The following is a 19443-nucleotide window of genomic DNA, read 5'->3' as shown; positions in this document are numbered from 1 at the left end:
TGGTCATTGTAAACCACAAATTTCTCAATTTGTCCCAAAAGATGATCAATATCTGTCTGTGATAAAATGAATAAGAAATTATAAACGTTTACGCTACGATTTGCGATTATTATGTTTAAATATATTAGGTGTTGGAATTAATTCGTAGCGTTTTACAAGTGATGGGAAGTACTTTCATTAATGTATTTTTTAATGCTCATGTGAAATAAATAACATTCTTTCATTAAAAAACGCTACGAATTAATTCCAACACCTAATATATGTATTTCGATACGCACAACATTCTACAAACATTCCGAAAGAGGTAGGTACATTGAATAGTTATAAGATCTCTTAGACCGATAGGCGTTAAAAATTGTTACATCATCGGTAGCGAAACTCGCAATAGAATGTTCGTCGTTGCGCGGAATGTGTATTTTCGCGCCCCGGAAGTACGATTTAAGCGGCGTATAACCGGCGCTCAATAACACGCCACGTGGAATAAATTTGACGAACGAGCGACTGCAAGAGACTGTATAAATCCGATGAAATCAACATTCCACTTTATAGCTCTCTAACATACTGTTGAATACATCGTTCGGAAAAAGTGATACCTGAGCTTTCGATTGAGATTATGATGTCCTAATGCCATTGTGTTTTATGACACAAGAGTAATATGACATAATTTGACGAGACAAAATGACGAGCCTTAAAAGTCTACCTTTAGAAGTGACTGAGGATGAGAGATTGGACAAATTTTGATAAAAAAAGGGTACGTATTGAAAAAACATATGTCAAATTTATTGCGGACTGAGATAGCATCATTTATGCCGTGTTCGTTTATTATTACTATTTGTCAATACATTACAGCATATGTAATGAGAACTGTAGATTTTCAGTACTTGCAATCAACTTACAATAATGTATATGTAGATACGGTTCATTTCACTTAGTTGAATATTAATCTCTTGCTTGGATATGGGCAAACAAATATTTTTGGGACGTTATTGATATAATCCGTTGTTATTTCAAGTCATGTCTTTAAAGAATGTTTTAATACAGTGATTTATGATTTCTCTGATTGATTTATGATTTCTTAGGCTACACTTAAGACGGTTTTGAATATAAGATCTGAAAATATCGGTCTTGGTATTGCAATAAAATAATATATTTAGTTGAAGCGAAACATTTTACTTATTTCAGGTAAACTTTGACATCTAATAAACTTGTTTATCAGAAAGAAATAAAATATTACTGTAACCAAATGCTTTGCTTCAATTAAATTATCTTGAATTAACCAAGGATTTGTTTGCTCAGATTCAAACAAAAAATTAATCGATTTAACTAAATCAGTTTCTCTACCTACACAAGCAGAATCACGGTAATATTGAAATAACTAAAAAATTAATCGTAAATAATTGAAAAATGACTTATAATAATCATTTTAAAGTATTTTTAATATCATTTTGATGTCATGATGATTTCTTCTTCTGCTTGGACAAGACGTATCTTTGAAACCGTTTATCATGTAATAATTTAGTGACATGAGCACTAAAACTGCTCTCGATGATATATTTAATAATTTAGAGATAAATTAGCTTTTAATATTTTCCGATATTTTCAAAACTGATCAAATCTCTTTAGCTTGGCTTCGAAGACCTATAAGATACCTATAAGATATAGACAACATTTTTTATAAAACTTGTCAAAATTAAAAAAATATAAAATATAAAATTCTGTTCTAAGTATTGTTAGCTTTTTAAATAAGTTAAATAGATGATACAAAAATAAGGTGAAAGTATACGTTTTTTATTTTTTAATTGTCATTCTTAAAATTAGACACTATTGTAAATAAATAATTTCGCAACGAAAAACGTAACAACGCCCCGACAGACAGTCTTGAAAAAGCATATTTTTGAAGCAAATTCCGACGTCCTTTTTAACTTATAAACTTAATTCCTCGATCGATTGTAATCGAGTTATAAAGATATAGTTATAATTTACATTATTATGGCATATTAGAGCTTGAGTTTCGAACGGTCGATCGATTACGTGGATGTCAATTAAATCGCTCCGCTCAATTAGGCACCGGTGTTATTATCAAATTAATCGGTACGTAGCTTTTGTTTGCCGCCCTCAATCGGAGATCTCGCGTTACTTAATAGCTCCCGTTTCATCCCTTATGATAAAGCCATTACGGATGCTCGGAGCGTTGTACTGTGTATTTGTGTTTGAGCTTGCGCATATGTACACGTGCATTTCCATGTATGCGCTCGCCTGTATAGTCGTATATCAGAAAGCCAGCCGGAGTTATAGAAGCGGGTCGATCCTATCTTTCTGCTCGGGGTGGCGACGCACTGCAACAAGTGCACGACGATAGCTAGCTACATTGAGATTCGGTCTGTTCAGGCTCAATTCCATTCATCGTCGAAACAGTTCTCGACCAGATGCTTTAACGATCGGCACTCGGCCCAAAACACAAATTATCGAGTTAACTACGTACCGCATCCTCCCACCAGAGGCTCGTGTCCTCTGTCTCCTCTTCTTCCCTCCCTCCCTCCCTCCCTCCCCCTCTCTCCTTTCTCCTCGCGTACACAACGTGCGAACGGTCGCAAAGTAATTTTAATTAGATCGCACGAGCCCCGGTAATAACGACGACTATTATCCGACCGTGAGTTTCGCTTTCGTTTCACCGGCCGCCGTTACAGTCCGTTTTTATTGCGAGCTCTGTTATAGATAGCGGAAAGTACGTCGGCACTCTCTCCCTCCGTCTCTCTGCGCATGTATTTATGTCCGCGTGCACTGTACAGGCTGTCCTTGACCCACAATACTCCGCGCGCTCATCTTTTTACTGTTATTACGTAAGCAATTAGAAACGAATGTACGGGAGGAGATATAGATGTATAAACGAACGAATTACTATAATTTTTTTTTTTTTTTTCCCGAATGTGCTGTACAAAACGCTCGAATCGATAATTTCGGTGACTACGGGCTATATAACAAGAACTGTTTATCATTGCGAAAGTTATCTCGCGACCGACCGCATTTCTACAAACGCCGTATCCACGTGGTATTCTATCGCTGACGGCTGAAAGTATGGGTTAGAGAGACACTCTCGGTATACGTATACACACATAAAGTAAACGCAACAAGTTTCCTTTTTATGCGGTGACCTACAGGTTATTCAAAAGGAAACTTAAACCGAGAGGGACAGTATTATTACTGAGGGAGGTCACGGGGATGGGAGAGAAACTACTTATCGGTCTTCTCCGTTCCTCTTTCGCAAAGGGAAAGGGAATTCCACGGCGGGAGAGAGGGATCGATTTTAATGCTCCGGAGAATTAAAGAGTCGAGTTCTCATCTGATGCCGAAAGCATCCCTTTCGCTAATCGACCGACGCTCCCGTAAAATACTCATCGATTCACCATACCAATCTTTTTCTCTTTCTCTCTCTTTCTCTCTTTTTTCTTGTCAAGTAACGATCGTTTCACATGGTAACAAAAAATATTCTCCTGACAAAGTATGATATTTAACGAAGTAACGTAGTATCAAAGGGAGCTAGTACGAACTTGGAAAAAAAGGTATCGCGAGTTATTGACAATATCAAAGGCTGTCAAAAAATTACGTTTCACTCTTTTTCTTTTTTTTTTCTTTATGATTTTATTCTTTACACACGTATACATATCGCACGTGAAAATTTACGATCCCATGTTATATATAATATTGAGAAGAAATCATACTATCCAATCCTAATATTAAAGATTGAATAGCCAAGTCCTATTTGTATTTCTTTTAATAATGCATTTTTATTTGTAATAGATTCCAACGAATGAAATTCAAATTGTCAAAAAGGCAAGAGCTTTGTTACTATATCATATTTATATGTTTATTGTAGATTAACAATTGCATACATGCAGACATTTCGATCTTTTCACATCAGGTCCTCTTCAGTGTAATAAAATTAACGCTATTATTTTATATTACAAAATCTTCATAAATTCGAGATTATATCGAGATTCCTATATATTTTGAACATTAATTATCATAAATAAATTTATCCATAATGCCCTGCGTGAATGTTAGTGTATGTCAGTGTTAAATGTATGTAGTATTAAACATGAAGTATCGAATACAACAATTGACATGCCTGACTTCTAACCTCTTGTACATATATGCTATGAATTGAATGTGTAGAATTTTTTATTTATTGCTCCATCAGAAGTAGAAATATATAAACCTTACTGTCTTAGATGGTTCACTTAATTTAATATTAAGAATTCACTGAGATAAAAATCCGTCTTAATCGATTTTTAATAGTAATGACAACACATATATACACAATATCTTGAAAAGATCAAACATGTTTTTAATATAATTAGATGTTTTAGTTGATTCGTAGAAATCTCTTTCATTCTTAGAGACAGATATTGCCGTTTCGAGAAGTAAAAGTACAAGATTACATTACGGTTTGAGTCTAAAGATTGATGTTTCTTCTATAAATTCGCAAATTATGTAAAAATCTTTCCCCTCCAAAATAATTCAACATAGCACAGGTAATCAGAAAATTTGAAGAAATTTTTACAAATTAGGGACTTATATAAAAAATATACAAAATTCTTTACACGCCTTTAAAAATGAATGTCATAACTTTATATTGTTAGAAAGGCACATATATTTTCATTAAGTCATTTATAACAATTTAATTTGAATTAAGTGTTTATTTATCTAGCAGCTTTGAAAAGAAAAAAAGATAATTTCTTGAGACTTTAGAATCTCTGGCTATAAACGACTACGCGGTTTTGTTTTAATAAGAAAAAAATATATATTTCAGAAATGAATAAATTTAAAGGAAAAACTGCAAAAATTTGTAATTTTTATTTATAATTCTAACTTTAGACTCATAATTAATAATTTTAAAGCTTTTAAATATCAACTTGTACGTAGTTAAAAAAAAACTGATAAAAATCTGTAAACGTTCAAATATCGTCTATTGTCAATATTCAGAATTTTCTTTCTGCAGATTCTTTGGCTTTCTTGGAACGCGAAAAATCGCGAAACAAAAAATGTGAGATAGAGGTTCAGGTATATCGCGGAAACTTTTCAACACGAAAATCGAACAAGGTAGTCATTCTGTTCTGCGAAATTCTGAGAAATTCTATCCTGCGAATTTTTTGACCTGACTTGCATTTCCGACCTTTTATCTTTATTCAACCAACAAGGATACTCAATTCGCCTTGTTTTCAGGGTTGACAAATTCTATCGACTCGAGTAGAGATCCGCAAGAAAAGAAAATAATTATTATTTTATACACTAGGTTTATTATATTTTATAATTTCGAGTTGTATATATAATTATAAGTTTAGATAATTTATAGGTTTTAGTCTTTTTATATTTTTGTTTTTTTTTTTTTTTAATTAATTATATAGTTAATTTATTTTAGATACAATAAACAATAACAAGAAGAAAATTTTTCAATAAGCATTGCGAACTTTACGAACATTTACCACACAAAACACAACATTCTATCTATAACTTTGGCATCTGCTAAAAGAAGTTCAGTTTCAGTAAATTAAAATTGATAAAATCATATTTACGATCTACAATGGGGCAAGAAAGGCTAAATGCTTGTGTAATGCTTTCTACTGAAAATGAAATAATTATTTGTCATTTCAACTCGTTACAACCGTTACTTGAGAAAGTAACTTTTCGTTATTTTTTTTTAAATCGATGATTACAATCACAGATAGTAGACGAGTGCCTAGCGGTTTTCTAATTTCAAACGTTATAAGTGGCTTGTATCCAATCGTGTGCAAGCAAAGTAACAATAAAAGTAATTATAAAATTGATTACCGTTATTAAAAACAATGTAACTACGTTATCGTTACAATTATAAAAAAAAAAGTAACTTATTACTGTAACTTCGTCACAAGCAACGAGTTACTTCCATTCCCTGGTACTTTTAGATATTAGATTTTTGTTATGCAAAATGATGATATTGGACTTACATTTAAAAAATTTATGGTTTTACTTATAACGAATTCGATTGGGCACACTTAGTACACTGATGCATATTAAAACCGTACACCAAATAACGTTAAGATATATTTATATATAAACATAGAAATCGATTAAATCCTAAAATACTCAATACATTTTATTGTAGTATTAGGTAAAATATATATTTTATAATTCGAAATATTTGCATTTCACTTTTATACTCAAATTAAGTCAATATACAACGGCTTTAATATGTACTAGTTTTTCCAATCGAATTCGCCATTAGAGAATTAAGAAAGAATAATCTTGACATTGCAGAAGTTTTTCATTGAGATAAAATAACGTTGATCACATGCTATGTATCTCTTTATAAAATTTATAATGTATCGGGAATGATGATTGTTAATATAATTTAGCCTACACAGAATGGGACAGTATTCTGTTGACTTAGAATATCTCTGTTATTTTTAGAAATAATATATTTATTGATGTGGTATAGCACATCAAGAGAGGTATAATATAATTTTTCTATAGGTGGAACGTTTCGGAGATTTCAAGATCAACTTCATTTTTTTTAATGGAATTATATAATTTTTTAAATATGATTTCTTTAGTTAGTTTACATACAAAAGTATTAAGATAAAAGTACCGAAAAATCAATAATTTGCGAGATATTTTATATTTTATTCTGACACATGTTGGTATAAAATGTTAAATATCTCGTAAACTATTGATTTTTCGATATTTCTACCTTACTACTTTTATATGCAGAATAATAGAAAAATCATTTTACATTAAAAAAATCATATAGTTCCATTAAAAAAAAAATGAAGGTGACTTTGAAATCTCCGAAGCGTCTTCACCTATAGAAAAATTATTAGTAGCATATTGTATCTCTCTTAATGCTATACAATTACAATAAATATATTATTTCATATCTCTAAAAATAGCGAAAATATTCTAAGTGAATGGAGTTATTGCCCCACCCTGTATATTAAATTACATGATTATTAATACGGATAAATAAAATTACATTGAACAACATAAAAATAATTTTTCTTTTTAAATTTTTGTCTGCATGTGCACATATGTATGTATATACATCAGATGCATCTAATAAATACTTTCATTTACGCCATATTTCTAAAAATTGATATTCATTCTTACAACTGAACGAATATCTTCATGTTTCGATCTTTTCACCTCAGTACACAACGTTACGCCAATACATAATAGATTGAAAGAAATGTTTTGTAGCAATAACTAAAGTTTTGTTACTGTGACACAAAAATTATAAATTATTTGTTGATACATGATCAATCAAATAGTTGATTACTACGACAATATTAATTTGTTGAATTTACTAAATAAACTAATAATTTAATGACACAAAACTGTTTCGTATAATGTTTATAGATCTTTTGTAATTACAAATAGAATATTTTGGTAACGAAACAAAACGATTACATAAGAATAATATACAGGGTGTCCCGAAGGTTTTTGCCAATTATTTTTGTGTAGATAGAGCGGACTAAACTGAGTCGAAAAATCCTGTATCATTTTGTAATTTTCACAATAGTTAACAAGATATATACTCGTATTGACATTTGTATTAATATATACTGACTTTTTTCTTTGAATCAAATAAATATATATTCCATGATATAATAATTCCATTCTCGAGGATATGCAATCGTCTAGAACATGTCTTTGACCACTTAAAATGTTGTCTTAAATTGTAAAAAGGAATATGATCGCTATCATATGCATTTATTGACTAATCTGTCATTAAGTGCAATGAAATATTGTTATACCATATGTTCTTCCTTGTACATAATTCATTCATTTAATTTCATTTTTGAAAAATTATAAAACAAAGATAAAATCTATTTTCTTGTCGAAGTATTGCGAAGCAAATGTTACTTCCGATGTTTTCTTCGATATTTATTAGTTGAAAAAAATTTGAATGCGATGACCAAATATACGTTTCTGTGAAATATTGTATATCTCAGTAATTGTAAATAAGTAAAGGTTATTTGCTAGGAATAAAATTTTATTTCGACGTATTTAAATAAGAATTTATTTCATACATATTTATCAGTGAAATAAATATGTCTTACAAATAAATTTCTAAGTATTTTTTTCTCAAAAAATACTTACATGAACAAACTAAACTGGTAAGACAGAAGCATTAAATTTCATATATAGTGGAAAATGTGAAGCAATTAATAAATCTTACGTTTTCGACTGTGATTGGCCGATGCGGTTTTTTTTTCACGTTTTAATGTTTTACATTTTTCTATGTGTCACGAGCTTAAACTGTTTAAAATTTTGTGTTAAAATGACATTGACTTTTTCGACAATAAGACAATTTTGCAGACAATTTTGATTTTGTATTTTCGATTAGTACTTTTTTCCTGATTGTACCATTAACTGTAAGATACTTTTGTACACAATTGGCACGCCAACGATTCGACAAAGGCAAAAGGTAGTTAGGACAGGATTTCAGGCGAACTCTCGCTGACACGCGTAAAACGCGCCTTTATAATCCATTCCCGGACGTCTGACTTCTCGCGTCGCTTTAATAAATAGCTTTCGCGGATGACATAATGGTAATGGTCATGGTGTGTAATCGCCGCGATTTTCTCGTCTGTGGTTGCGCCGGTAGTCATTCGTAGGTATGGTGAGCTAGGCATGGTGACGAGGTGCGGAAAGGGGAAAGTTCCGCGGTAACGGAATTGAATTAAAAGTTGCCGTTGACTCGCCGACAAACCTTTCCAGTTCTCGTTATAACGGCTTAGCGTAATATGTTAGAGACAATGATGCATGCGCTCTCTCTCTCTCTCTCTCTTTCTCTCATTCTTAAAAGTACATCTCTGAGAGAGAGAGAGAAAGAGAGAATGCCGCATCACGTAATCAATTGCAGCGAGGGAACTGACGAAGAGAAGACACGAGAGAAACGCGCTCTCGAAATAAGACTTTTATTTAATAGAAGAACCATTTCGACCAACATCTCTTAATGATGTCGGTCCGATTGGTGAGCGTGTCATATTTCGTCGAGCGATATCTATTGTCTGTCTAAGTCTGCTTCTATTGTAATTTCGTGATTTACTGTAACTTCCTCAGATTTTTTGAAACCGTGTTATCGAGATTCGCTTGGCCTCAAACCTTCTCTTTTGTGAAAGGGCCTGCCTTAAAAACGAATCTCATAAGTTACTTTGCAATTTGGAACAAGAGCCAAGAACAAGGCTAGATCAGAATGACAAAAGGATAAGTAGGGAAGAGAGAAATGGAAAGGAACGAGAAAGAGAGAGAGAGAGAAATAATCTGCTTTGTCTATTACCATACCGCTTTCGTCCGTCGCGTCACATTCCTCGCATCGTCGTCGTCGTCCCTCGATTTCTCGCGTCGCGTCGCGTCGCGTCGTTGGAGCGATATGGCATAGCGCGAGCGCGGCGAATCGATAGCCGACGCGGATATCTCGTATACCGCGTGGCCTATATAAATGCGACCGAGAGGAGAGAAGAAGTTGCGCTCATCATAGGGGAGACAACCCGAGATCTAATATTCCATGTTGTACGTACGTACGCACGTACGCACGCACGCACGCACGCATGCACGCAAGGCGTCGTTCACGCGGGAAATTTGAGCGCTCTTCCGTTTCGACGCGCGCGCTCGTCGTCATTACGAGGACATATGGGGAGTAAGAACCGCGAGAGCGAGAGAGTGAGAAAACGTATGCACGCATGTGCGAATATGTATACATAAAGTGTGCGTATCTGCGTAAACGGAGGGACTTTACGCGCTGCGGCACTCCTCTCTATCTCTTTCTCTCTTTTACATAACACGCACTCTCCTTCTCTTGTGCTGCTATAAATTATCGGGTTACCCGCAGCAGGCACTTGAGAGAAAGAATATCAGAAGGGGCGTTTAAGTGCGTTTTACGTACGATCGCTTTTCCATCGCGACGTCAACGCGCAATGGTGTGTGAGAGAGAGAGAGAGAGAGAGAGAGAGAGAGAGAGAGAGAGAGAGAGAGAGAGAGAGAGAGAGAGAGAGAGAGAGAGAGAGAGAGAGAGATCGTGGAATTTTATAAAACAGCGAGTTCGTCGAACTGTGTCGTTTTTCTGTGACTCTATTTGATCGTTACTTATCTTCGCTGATTGCCAAACGGCTATTAATATCGTATAAATTTAACTGATCTAATATCCGAAAGAAACGATCGATCTTACATTAGTCAGAGCATCTGTCGTTAAAAAGAAAAAAAATTAACATACAAGAAATGAAACATCTTAATACAAGTCTAAAAATTGCCAGAGTCTCCTTTCCACATTACTACGCATTATTACGCATTACTCTGTGTCTATCATCTGAAACACTTGTTTCTGAATTCCTCATGATAAATCCTCATTCTGGCAATGTTCAACCGAGAATTCCTCGCGCGATTAACCATATCTCCCGACAAAAGTTAAGACCCCGCAATCACCATGAACAAACGACGTCGGAAAAAAAATTCCGATATTCGCCGCTTTATCTCGTCAATATCTCCCGTCCAGCAAGAGACTGAAAGCATCAGGCGACAAAGTCGCTCTTTGTTCGCGCAGGAAGAAACAGCTCCGGAGAACCACGGGCGCTCCTAATTGACGGCCCTCTCGCGATTTTTACCTCGCTCACCGTTCAGGCCAGAAGCCCGCGGAGCGAACCTTCTCCCGCATCTTTTTCGCCTTTATCTTTTTCTTTCTCTTCGTCTACGCCTTCCTCACTCCGCCGCCCCCTCCGGGCCCGTCCGCGTCCGCGTTCGCGTTCACGTCCGTCTCCTCATCTTTCCCCTCGCCACCGCCTCTTGCTCGCGCTCCCTCGACGGAGAGATCTCTCGAAGGCCGCGCGAGGCGCATGTAAAAGAGAGGAAAAAAAACTTAGGGACCGGGAAGAGAGAGGCGGCGGGTGGCGGAGGAGGAGGCTACGGGGGGGGATCGCGAGGGGGGCCGCGAGACGCCCAAAGCCGCATTAACGCCGGCGCGGCGCGGCGCGGCGCGGCACGGCGCGGTCGCGGATCGGCATGGCACGTTCATGGTATGATGTGGTATGGTATGGTATGGTATGGTATGGCGCGGTGAGGCGAGACGTGCGATGTGGCGCGGCGCGGCGCGGCGCGGCTCGGCACGTTCGCGATCGGCCAATAACCACGGCTGGTGCCTCGAAGCCCCACGGTTAGCGCGTTCGCTTCTGGAACGACGGGATGCCATTCGTCTTGGGGAAGAAGGCTGCGCGAAATTTCTGCCCGAATCTCACTGGTCTCACTCGACCGACGATAATGAATGCGTTCCGCGAATGGAAGCGGATGTTGCGCGTTATACTTGGACCTCGATACAATGCTTGACGCGATCGCTTGAGAATAAAACAAGTACGAGGCACTCGTGTAAAATTAGAAAAATTAATACTATGACGTGTGTTGCTTGTTATTAGTATTAAGAGGCACGAATAAGAGACGTGGAATAAATAGAAATATCTTAACATATTATATGTATAATATATTTAGATTTGTGTAATATTGATAAAATTGAAATATCAGAAAATCAAAAGATATATATATATATATGCTGCTTTCTGAGAAATATTTTTGAGAAAAATTCCCTCATTCCTTCGTAGAGAAATTCCTGCAGAGTTTTTGGATGTTCTCAATTAGTTGCGCGACATACGCGAGATATTAACGTTATCATCGTGGTGGAACGTGGTCGCGGAAATGATTACGTATATACATATATATATATATAAATATAAAACCATCGCATGAGCGAGTCCGAGCGAGACGACCGAGTTACATCATTCCACCCTTCTGCAGGCGGCAACCTGCTTCCGATCCTGCTAACCATTCGCGCAGCAGGAGAACACCACGGCCTTTCAAAAGTTTAACCCCGACACACAAAAAAGTCACCCGTAGATATTCGTGACGTCCATCTCTCGATTTTGTAGCGAAGCGGTTTTGTGCACGCTTGGATGGAGCCTCACCTCTGCCCTTTCAAAGATCCATGGTGGAAACCCGACTACGACTACGACGACGACGACGACGCCGACGACGCCGATGATGACGACGAATGTGTGGTCCTCTCGTTCATATACGTACAAACGTAAGAGAGCACCTACATGTTTTGCCGGTGCACATGTTCATACTCGCACGCATACATAGGTACAAGTACACATACATACGTAAAAGCACCAAGTGGATGTACGCTGGACCTTCCTATCGCGACATGCGTTCCTGTTACCGTCGCCGTACTCTTCATGGACTCGCCTCGCTTTCGGACAGATGGACAATAAATGGAGTCAATATATAGTCCTTTTGTTCATCGCCCATTTTTTTTTCTGAAAAGTCGAAATACGTGGTTCTAAGACGTACCACCCGGAAAGTGTATTCGGCATGCGTTTTGATTTATTTTTAACTTTCTCATGCACTCATGCACTTTCCTTCCTATTATACTCGTTCTTCTCTCTCCTCTTTTATCTCTCGAACCCTCTCTGTTTCTTTCCGTCTTTCTCTCTCTCGTTTGGTTTATACTCCGTCGACCGAGTATTCCATTACGGCAGAAAGAGTTTATGAATGAAGAGAGATCTCCGAGAGATGCTTCCGGAACCGGCACGACGACGGCGGCGGCGGCGGCGGCGGCGGCGGCGGCGGTGATCCCCTCCTCTCTTCATTCCTGGCTCTCCAGCAATAATCGTAGAATCCGTAGTACTGGCCTTGTGTTGGGCATGAGTTGCGAATGAAGTGAATGGCCGTGAATGGGAAAATACATGTGCGCGAAAATACATATATCGGCACGCGTTAATCTTGTGCTTTCAACTGGCTTTTTAATCGGCCGTTCGCAACTTCGTTTCGTCGGTCCTTCACCTTGGAACTTACTGAATACACCGGCAAGCGAGAGGGAAAGGAGAAGCGGAAAGTACGGAAAGCTGTTACGGGAACTTCAAACAAGAACAAACATAGCAAAAGAAAAGGTATCTTAAAAAATTTGTATCGAATTGCCGTCATTTATCTTAGTTAGTCGAAAGTAGGTCTCAGTTAATCAACTTGGCTCTGTTTTATAGTCTTGCGTTAGTATTTTAGCATAAGTTATAATTTGATGAAAGAGTCATCGAAAATGTCAAGAATTGGTAATATCTTGCAAAAGAAAATTTTATACGTTTTTAGAAAAAAAAAAAATTAAAATACGTTTCTTGTAACAATGTTTCTTTCAATTGGATTTGAAGAAAAAGAGGAAAATTTCAAAAATTCAAGTTATTAAGACTGCTACATGTGTTAACTGATCCCTGATCCAAAGCAAATTTCAGTGAGATAAGTCAAACTGTTTCTTTGAAAGAAGAGAAAAACTGAAGAAAACATCTTCTGTGAAACATCACACATACAAATTTCTATTGTTTTTTTTTACCAATTCAATGAAAATTAGGAAACCCTCGAAAGACCTTTCTCAAAAAGATGACAAAAGATTTTTATGTATCGGTAAATAACCACAAAAAGGCGCGTTAACTCTTTTGGAAGATCTTTCTTTTACAAATGTCTGCAATCGATTGATTTATTATTCGTTTATTATGAAAAGCAAGTGAAGTGAAAAGGAAACTTATCTTGTAAGATAGTAAATTGTCTTGTGGCAATTATGTATCATCGATTGTGAAGACAAATATCACTGGTGAAATGCAAAAAACAGATTAATTTCGACTAGGATTGACAGATTCGAAAAGAGGATGAAACTGGTTCAAACTTCACAAATAAAATAATGCTAGTTAAATAGTTTAATCAACTTCTATTGTTTAAGGATTACGCAGTTCAGAGATTAAGGAAAATTCGTGCGAAAGCAACATTTCTTAATGCAGAAAGGAATAATCAGTTTTTCTTTGTTCTTTTCTTATAGTGCTTTTCTTATCGTCAAAATTTGATTTTTTTATTTTTATCTTATGTAATATATGTACTGTTTTATCTGCAATTGTCTAACTAAAATCTCGAAAAATCCGAATATCTAATTTCGTAAATGCGAAGATTTCTAAATGCAAAAAATGATAAAATTTAAATTCAAAACATATGAGCAATTCGGCCAAATCTTAAGAACTAATTTGACAAATGCAATAAAAAATTAATTTTGTCTTTTACCTATAATATATAATAGTACATTAAGACAATAGGAGAGGAAAATTATTAAGCTGAATTGTTAATCTAACAATTTAGCTTAATAATTTTATATTTTTTCTTTAAATATGAAAAATGTGTAACGTTTTCAACTGTTCTTTGGATATGTGAAGTTAGCACCCCAACTATAGTACTCAGGAGTTCTGATTAGAGTGCCCGTTTCCTTTTGACGAGACAAAGTCAAGTTCTATATAATTTATGACAAAAGTTCCACTTAATAATTATTTTTAAATAATTTTTAAAAGATGAGGTGCTAACTTCTCATCGAAAATTGAGATCGAATAGTTCTAAGCGGCTCAATAATTCTATTGTGAATATCTAGAGGTCCTGATAAAAACAATTTTGACACACAAGAAAATTTATTAAAAAAATTTTTTGAAAAAAAAATTTTTGTTTATAAAATAGTTCTTTGACACTTAATTGTCATTCTAACAATTCTGATTAATGTTCTGTGTAATTCTGGACGAGTTCTGTCAAAAAATATTAGGTGACAAAGCGATTGGATGACTACATAGGGAAAGTTTTTTTTTATAAATTTTCTTGTGTGTCAAAATTGTTTTTTATGTATCAGGAACTCTAGATATTCACAAAATAGAGCCGCTCAGAACTATTTGATCTCGATTTTCGATGAGAAGTTAGTACCCCATTTTTTAAAAATTATTTAAAACTAATTATTAAGCGGAACTCTTGTTATAAATTATATAGAACTCTTTGTCTCGTCAAAAAGAAACGGGAACTCTAATCAGAACTCCTGAGTATTATATTTAATTGGGGTGCTAACTTCACATACCCCTGTTCTTTGTATATATATATATATATATATTCTTTGTATATTCTTTCGATGATCGTTTTTAGTTTCTGAATAATACAAAATGCTTTTTAATCTCAACCGAGATCTCAACATTTCTCGTAAAATTCTTTGTAACATATTTTGTAATATGTTTCGATATAAAACGGGGAGCACAGATTCTTATATGACGCGTAACATAAGAAATTCAATCAATCAGAGTTTTTTATTTTATTGAAAGGAACAAAGGATTTGAGTGTATATTTTCTTGATGTAAAATCTGCGTTCCCTTAAGAAAAAGAAGTGTATTCTGAGGGATACAATGCACGATTTGCATAATTTGTTCATTTATCAATTGATTTTCCAAAAAGCAAAAGATCTCTTTGTATTAGCTCTTTGATTCTTTACAACCCGGAACCTTATTTATAGAATTCAATAAATTACAAGCGATACACAATTTTTCTAATTATCAACGCTGAATCGACTTAAGTTTCTGCAAATTCCATAAACCATAGGATCGGCCTTAGAATGTTGGTACTGAGACCATCATAGAAAATAATTTTAGTTAGAAACAGATCTGAAAATAATTTTGTTGGACCATAAAATTATTATGTGGAAACATTTAAACTGAATGCTAGAATGTCAAAACTTTTTGCAGCATTGCTTATCACGCTTGAAATTCCAACAAAATTATTTTAGTAGTTCAACAAAATTATTTTTAGAACTGTATTTAGCTAAATTTTTAGATTCTTCAGCAAAATTGCGCTTTACGTGTCATTTTCTTTACAAATACGTAGTTAAAGGTTAGGAAATTAGTAATAATTCCAATTTCTCAAACTTACTTATTCTAAAAAAAATTTGATAGGATTTAACGAACAGACATGCTTCGAACATGCATAATCGGTATTTAGAATAATGTAAAATAATTTGTCACAATTTTTTGCGCGTCCGAGTCCAAGCAGACGTTTTTTCGCGAAATATCCACACGTGCCTACAGTAAACAACTGCCGAAACTATCTACGAAAATCGACTATCTTGACCAAGACGAAATTGCCGAGTAGTTTTGATAACCTGATTCAAAGGCCGTTAGAATAATTCAAACGCCTGAACGCGCACATTTAGAATCGCCACGCCGTCGCGTCACTGGAGGTTGATGATTAACGACGTTCTTCTCTATCGCGATATTCAGAAAGTTATATATATATATATATATTTTTTTTTATCGTCTCCTTGAAGAGATCTTGTAAAAAAAGGAAATGTAAAGTTACGTAAACTTGACTCAACGACTGACCTATTTTCACATTTCATGTAGTAGAACACGGAAGTTGAGCGAAGCTCAACAGTTTCCCCAAGTCTCGCACTTCTGTTTATTTCCTTCTACAATTTTTTTCTTTCATTTAATAATATAATATTATATCGATCGATACAAGAGATACAAGATGTAAGCAACACAGGAACATTAAAAGGGATACTTTTCCTATGATTGCCACAATACTATGACGAAATGCTGTAAATAACGCTAACGGATATATTTAATATACTTTTTCTAATATTTAAAAATCCATGAAAAATTTCTAATAAATAAAGATTATATAAATTGTTGTCGTCGGTAAACCGGTGGATTTACGGCGAGCATTTTACACCCTCGCGTTCTTCCCGTTTCGCGAGAGCGAAAATAATTATTAATAATAACGTTAAACGCCCGTCTCCGTCCGCGCGAATCGATATATCGACGACGATGAGGGAATGATTTACATACATCGAGCTTGGGTCCGCGAGGACGATGACGACGACGACGATGGGATATATTACGGTCTTGTCTGTGTATTTAAACGTCAGTCACCATCTCCGGTGCGTACTATGGCAATATGGAGCGCGGGAGTCGCTATCGATTATAGATAATCGACCGCTCTCGTTCTCTCTTTCTCTCTCTCTCGCTCGCTCTTTCTCTACCAATCTGCGATTTACCCTCGAGGGGGGTAGGTAGGTAGGTAGGGCTGCCGGCGGCGATAGTTAGGAAAAGACAGAAAGAGAAGGACGGACGACGAAAAAGAGACAGAAGGGAACGTGGACACGCGAATGAAGAGAGAAAGGAAGAGAAGAGGAAGGACAACGAACAAGTAAACTGAGATAGAGTTAGGGAAGACCGAGAGTTAGAGGAAGGGAGAAAAAATAAAGACCTGAAGAGAGTTAACATCCGAAGAGTCGTTAATTTTCCCCGATCGTATCCTTTCCGACAATGCCTGTGGCACATGACGAGAAAGAATTCAGGGGCGCCGGAAATGGCCAACATGCTGTGCTAAAACCTAGCTGCAGGTATATCACACTGCGTGTATTATAATGGCGTAGCTGAAAAAATATTGGTGGCTAAAATCTTATGTGGACGCAATTTTAAATGTTCGAATATCTTCAGATCGAACACTCATATGGAATAAAAATTGACAACTTCTTTCTACCCTTTTTTGTTCTCTCAGGAAAATTCTCTAGTTATATCTAAGCGCCGTGCATAAAGGCAGATCCCTTTTCCTTAGCTATTGATGTAAGTGAGTCAAACATTTTTTCAAAAAAAAAAAAAAAAGGTAACAAAAAAAAGGATAGTAGAGGATGGATATGTCCGATGTCATAAATCATGACAATAGATTTAAGACACACTGTAGAAAATATGCAGTAGGCAATGTGAAATAAGAAAGGGAAAAAACCAGAAGATATCGCGCCTATCGAAGATATCGTGGCTATTCGTCGATTACGTAAGGCACGCGTGTCCTTCCTTTCGAAAGCGCGTTCACGTGTGCGTCTGTAGACAAAAAAAATCGCGCGTATAATCGCGACGGATTAGAATTTCGTGGCGATCGGTCGGTCGATGCGAATTTGGTAGGTAAACTACGATGTCAGCTAGGATGGTGGCTTGATATTAAACCACAAAAACGGTCGGTTTGGACGCCCATGTGTTTCAAACGCTGATAATTATTATTCTACCTTTATCCTTTATTAGACGTAACATAAGAATGAAAATATTAAAAAGCGTCAAAATCGACCGCACAGTTAAAGCAAAAGTGTTGTCTGAAAGAACCCTGTTCGTGCAACAACTCGTTTTGGATGTCACTCAGCCGAAGGTTGAGCCCAATTATGGTGGAAAACTGTGCTATTGTTACCTGATAATGCATAGAAACTGCATATAGAATTCTCCTTTAACGTAGATAAATTATTTTCGAGAAATGTATTGGGTGAATCCATATATTCGTTCGATTTTTGAAGGTAAAACAGATTTTCTTCGTACAAAGAATGAATTTTAATCAATGATATGATTCTAAATTTTTGCGCTACTAACAAAAATCGAACGAATATATAGATCCACCCAATATGCAGATTTTTTTAGACACTCATCCAGTTATTGTTTAATATTAGTGCATTCTTATTAATTATAATGATATTGTGAAAAAAATGGAGAAAACTTGAGAATTTTTATTCAATGACTCTCCTGAAACAGTTTTTTCCTGATAAAATATGTGCAACTTGCATGTTCATTTGTCAGATTATTGTCCAGTATTATAATATAGATTATTATTAATAAAAATACTGTATTATTTTGTTTTTCAGTAAATGGATTCAGATTTTGAATTTTTCTATCCATTTTTTTTCTACATAGTAACTGCGCACTGTTTGAAATGAATTTTAAGTAACATTGTAACACAAGCTTGTGATCAAGCATGTAACTGAAAGATAACGAATGATTTAACTAAAAACTAAATTACAATAGTCTTAAATGTAGTAAATGTGAGCATTAAATTTCGCGCAATTCCACATAAAATTGTATGGAAAGTACACTAAATTTCATCTAAATTTACACAAATATATTTTCAGTTACATATACATTAAATTTAATGTCATGAAATTAAATTCATGACAACTTGTGGCGTAACTTAAAATTACATTAAATTTCATGATATTTTTTGACAGTATGCAGACAAAACGTTACGTCTCGATTAAGATCCCAAGTTTTACTTCTCAGTTACTAAATAGAATTAATATAACTGTTCAACAACTGCTCGAAAAATGCATAAATTTTTACCAAGGAACGTAAACAATAATTTATATCGAGAGAATAGATGAGAAATTTCATTATCGTGCGAAGAGTTGCGGATTGGTTGTAGACAAACGCATACCCTGATCCATTATCGCGAAACAACTGGCGAATAATTCTCGAATACCGATTACGCCCGCGAAGAACGTAATCTCTCCGAGTGCCACAATTGGATCGTAAATTCGAAGTAAAAATACGTTAAAGGCGAGACCCTTAAACTTCGTCGCGCCTTCTTCGTTGACTTCCCTCAACTTTTTCTCAGGATTCATGAATAGCACGAATCCTCGTCGAAATGAGAGGCAGCAGGTGTGCGGCCGTGTTAGGCTAACCGTTAGGTCGACGACAAATAAATGCGCGGACCTTGATACTAAAGATCGCGAGAGAGGACAAGGACGACGACATCGGGCGTCGTCTTTTGGCG

General features: G+C 35.6%; 2 protein-coding genes and 1 long non-coding RNA gene across 5 annotated transcripts in view; 2 read left to right on the top strand and 1 right to left on the bottom strand.

Moving 5' to 3' along the window:
* Positions 1-19443, bottom strand: part of LOC105143954 (uncharacterized) — a 133063-nt gene that overhangs the window by 23640 nt on the left and 89980 nt on the right. The window lies entirely within an intron of this gene.
* LOC147907116 (uncharacterized) lies at positions 43-4517 on the top strand. Its single transcript, XR_015547780.1, has 2 exons — positions 43-128; positions 309-4517. It is a non-coding gene; the product is annotated as an uncharacterized LOC147907116 (long non-coding RNA).
* The window catches only part of LOC105143974 (dynein regulatory complex subunit 7), a 107291-nt gene continuing 93330 nt past the window's right edge, over positions 5483-19443 (top strand). The window contains exon 1 of the mRNA XM_087414796.1: positions 5483-12971. Within this exon, the coding sequence (XP_087270922.1) occupies positions 12756-12971 (216 nt within the window). The 5' untranslated portion in view covers positions 5483-12755. The remainder of the gene's footprint in view (positions 12972-19443) is intronic.

This window comes from Acromyrmex echinatior, chromosome 16 (assembly GCF_024713525.1).
Source record: "Acromyrmex echinatior isolate Ae372 chromosome 16, ASM2471352v2, whole genome shotgun sequence".
Lineage (NCBI taxonomy): Eukaryota > Metazoa > Arthropoda > Insecta > Hymenoptera > Formicidae > Acromyrmex > Acromyrmex echinatior.
The sequence above is the reverse complement of the archived record's forward strand: the minus strand, read 5'-3'. Positions and strand labels throughout refer to the sequence as shown.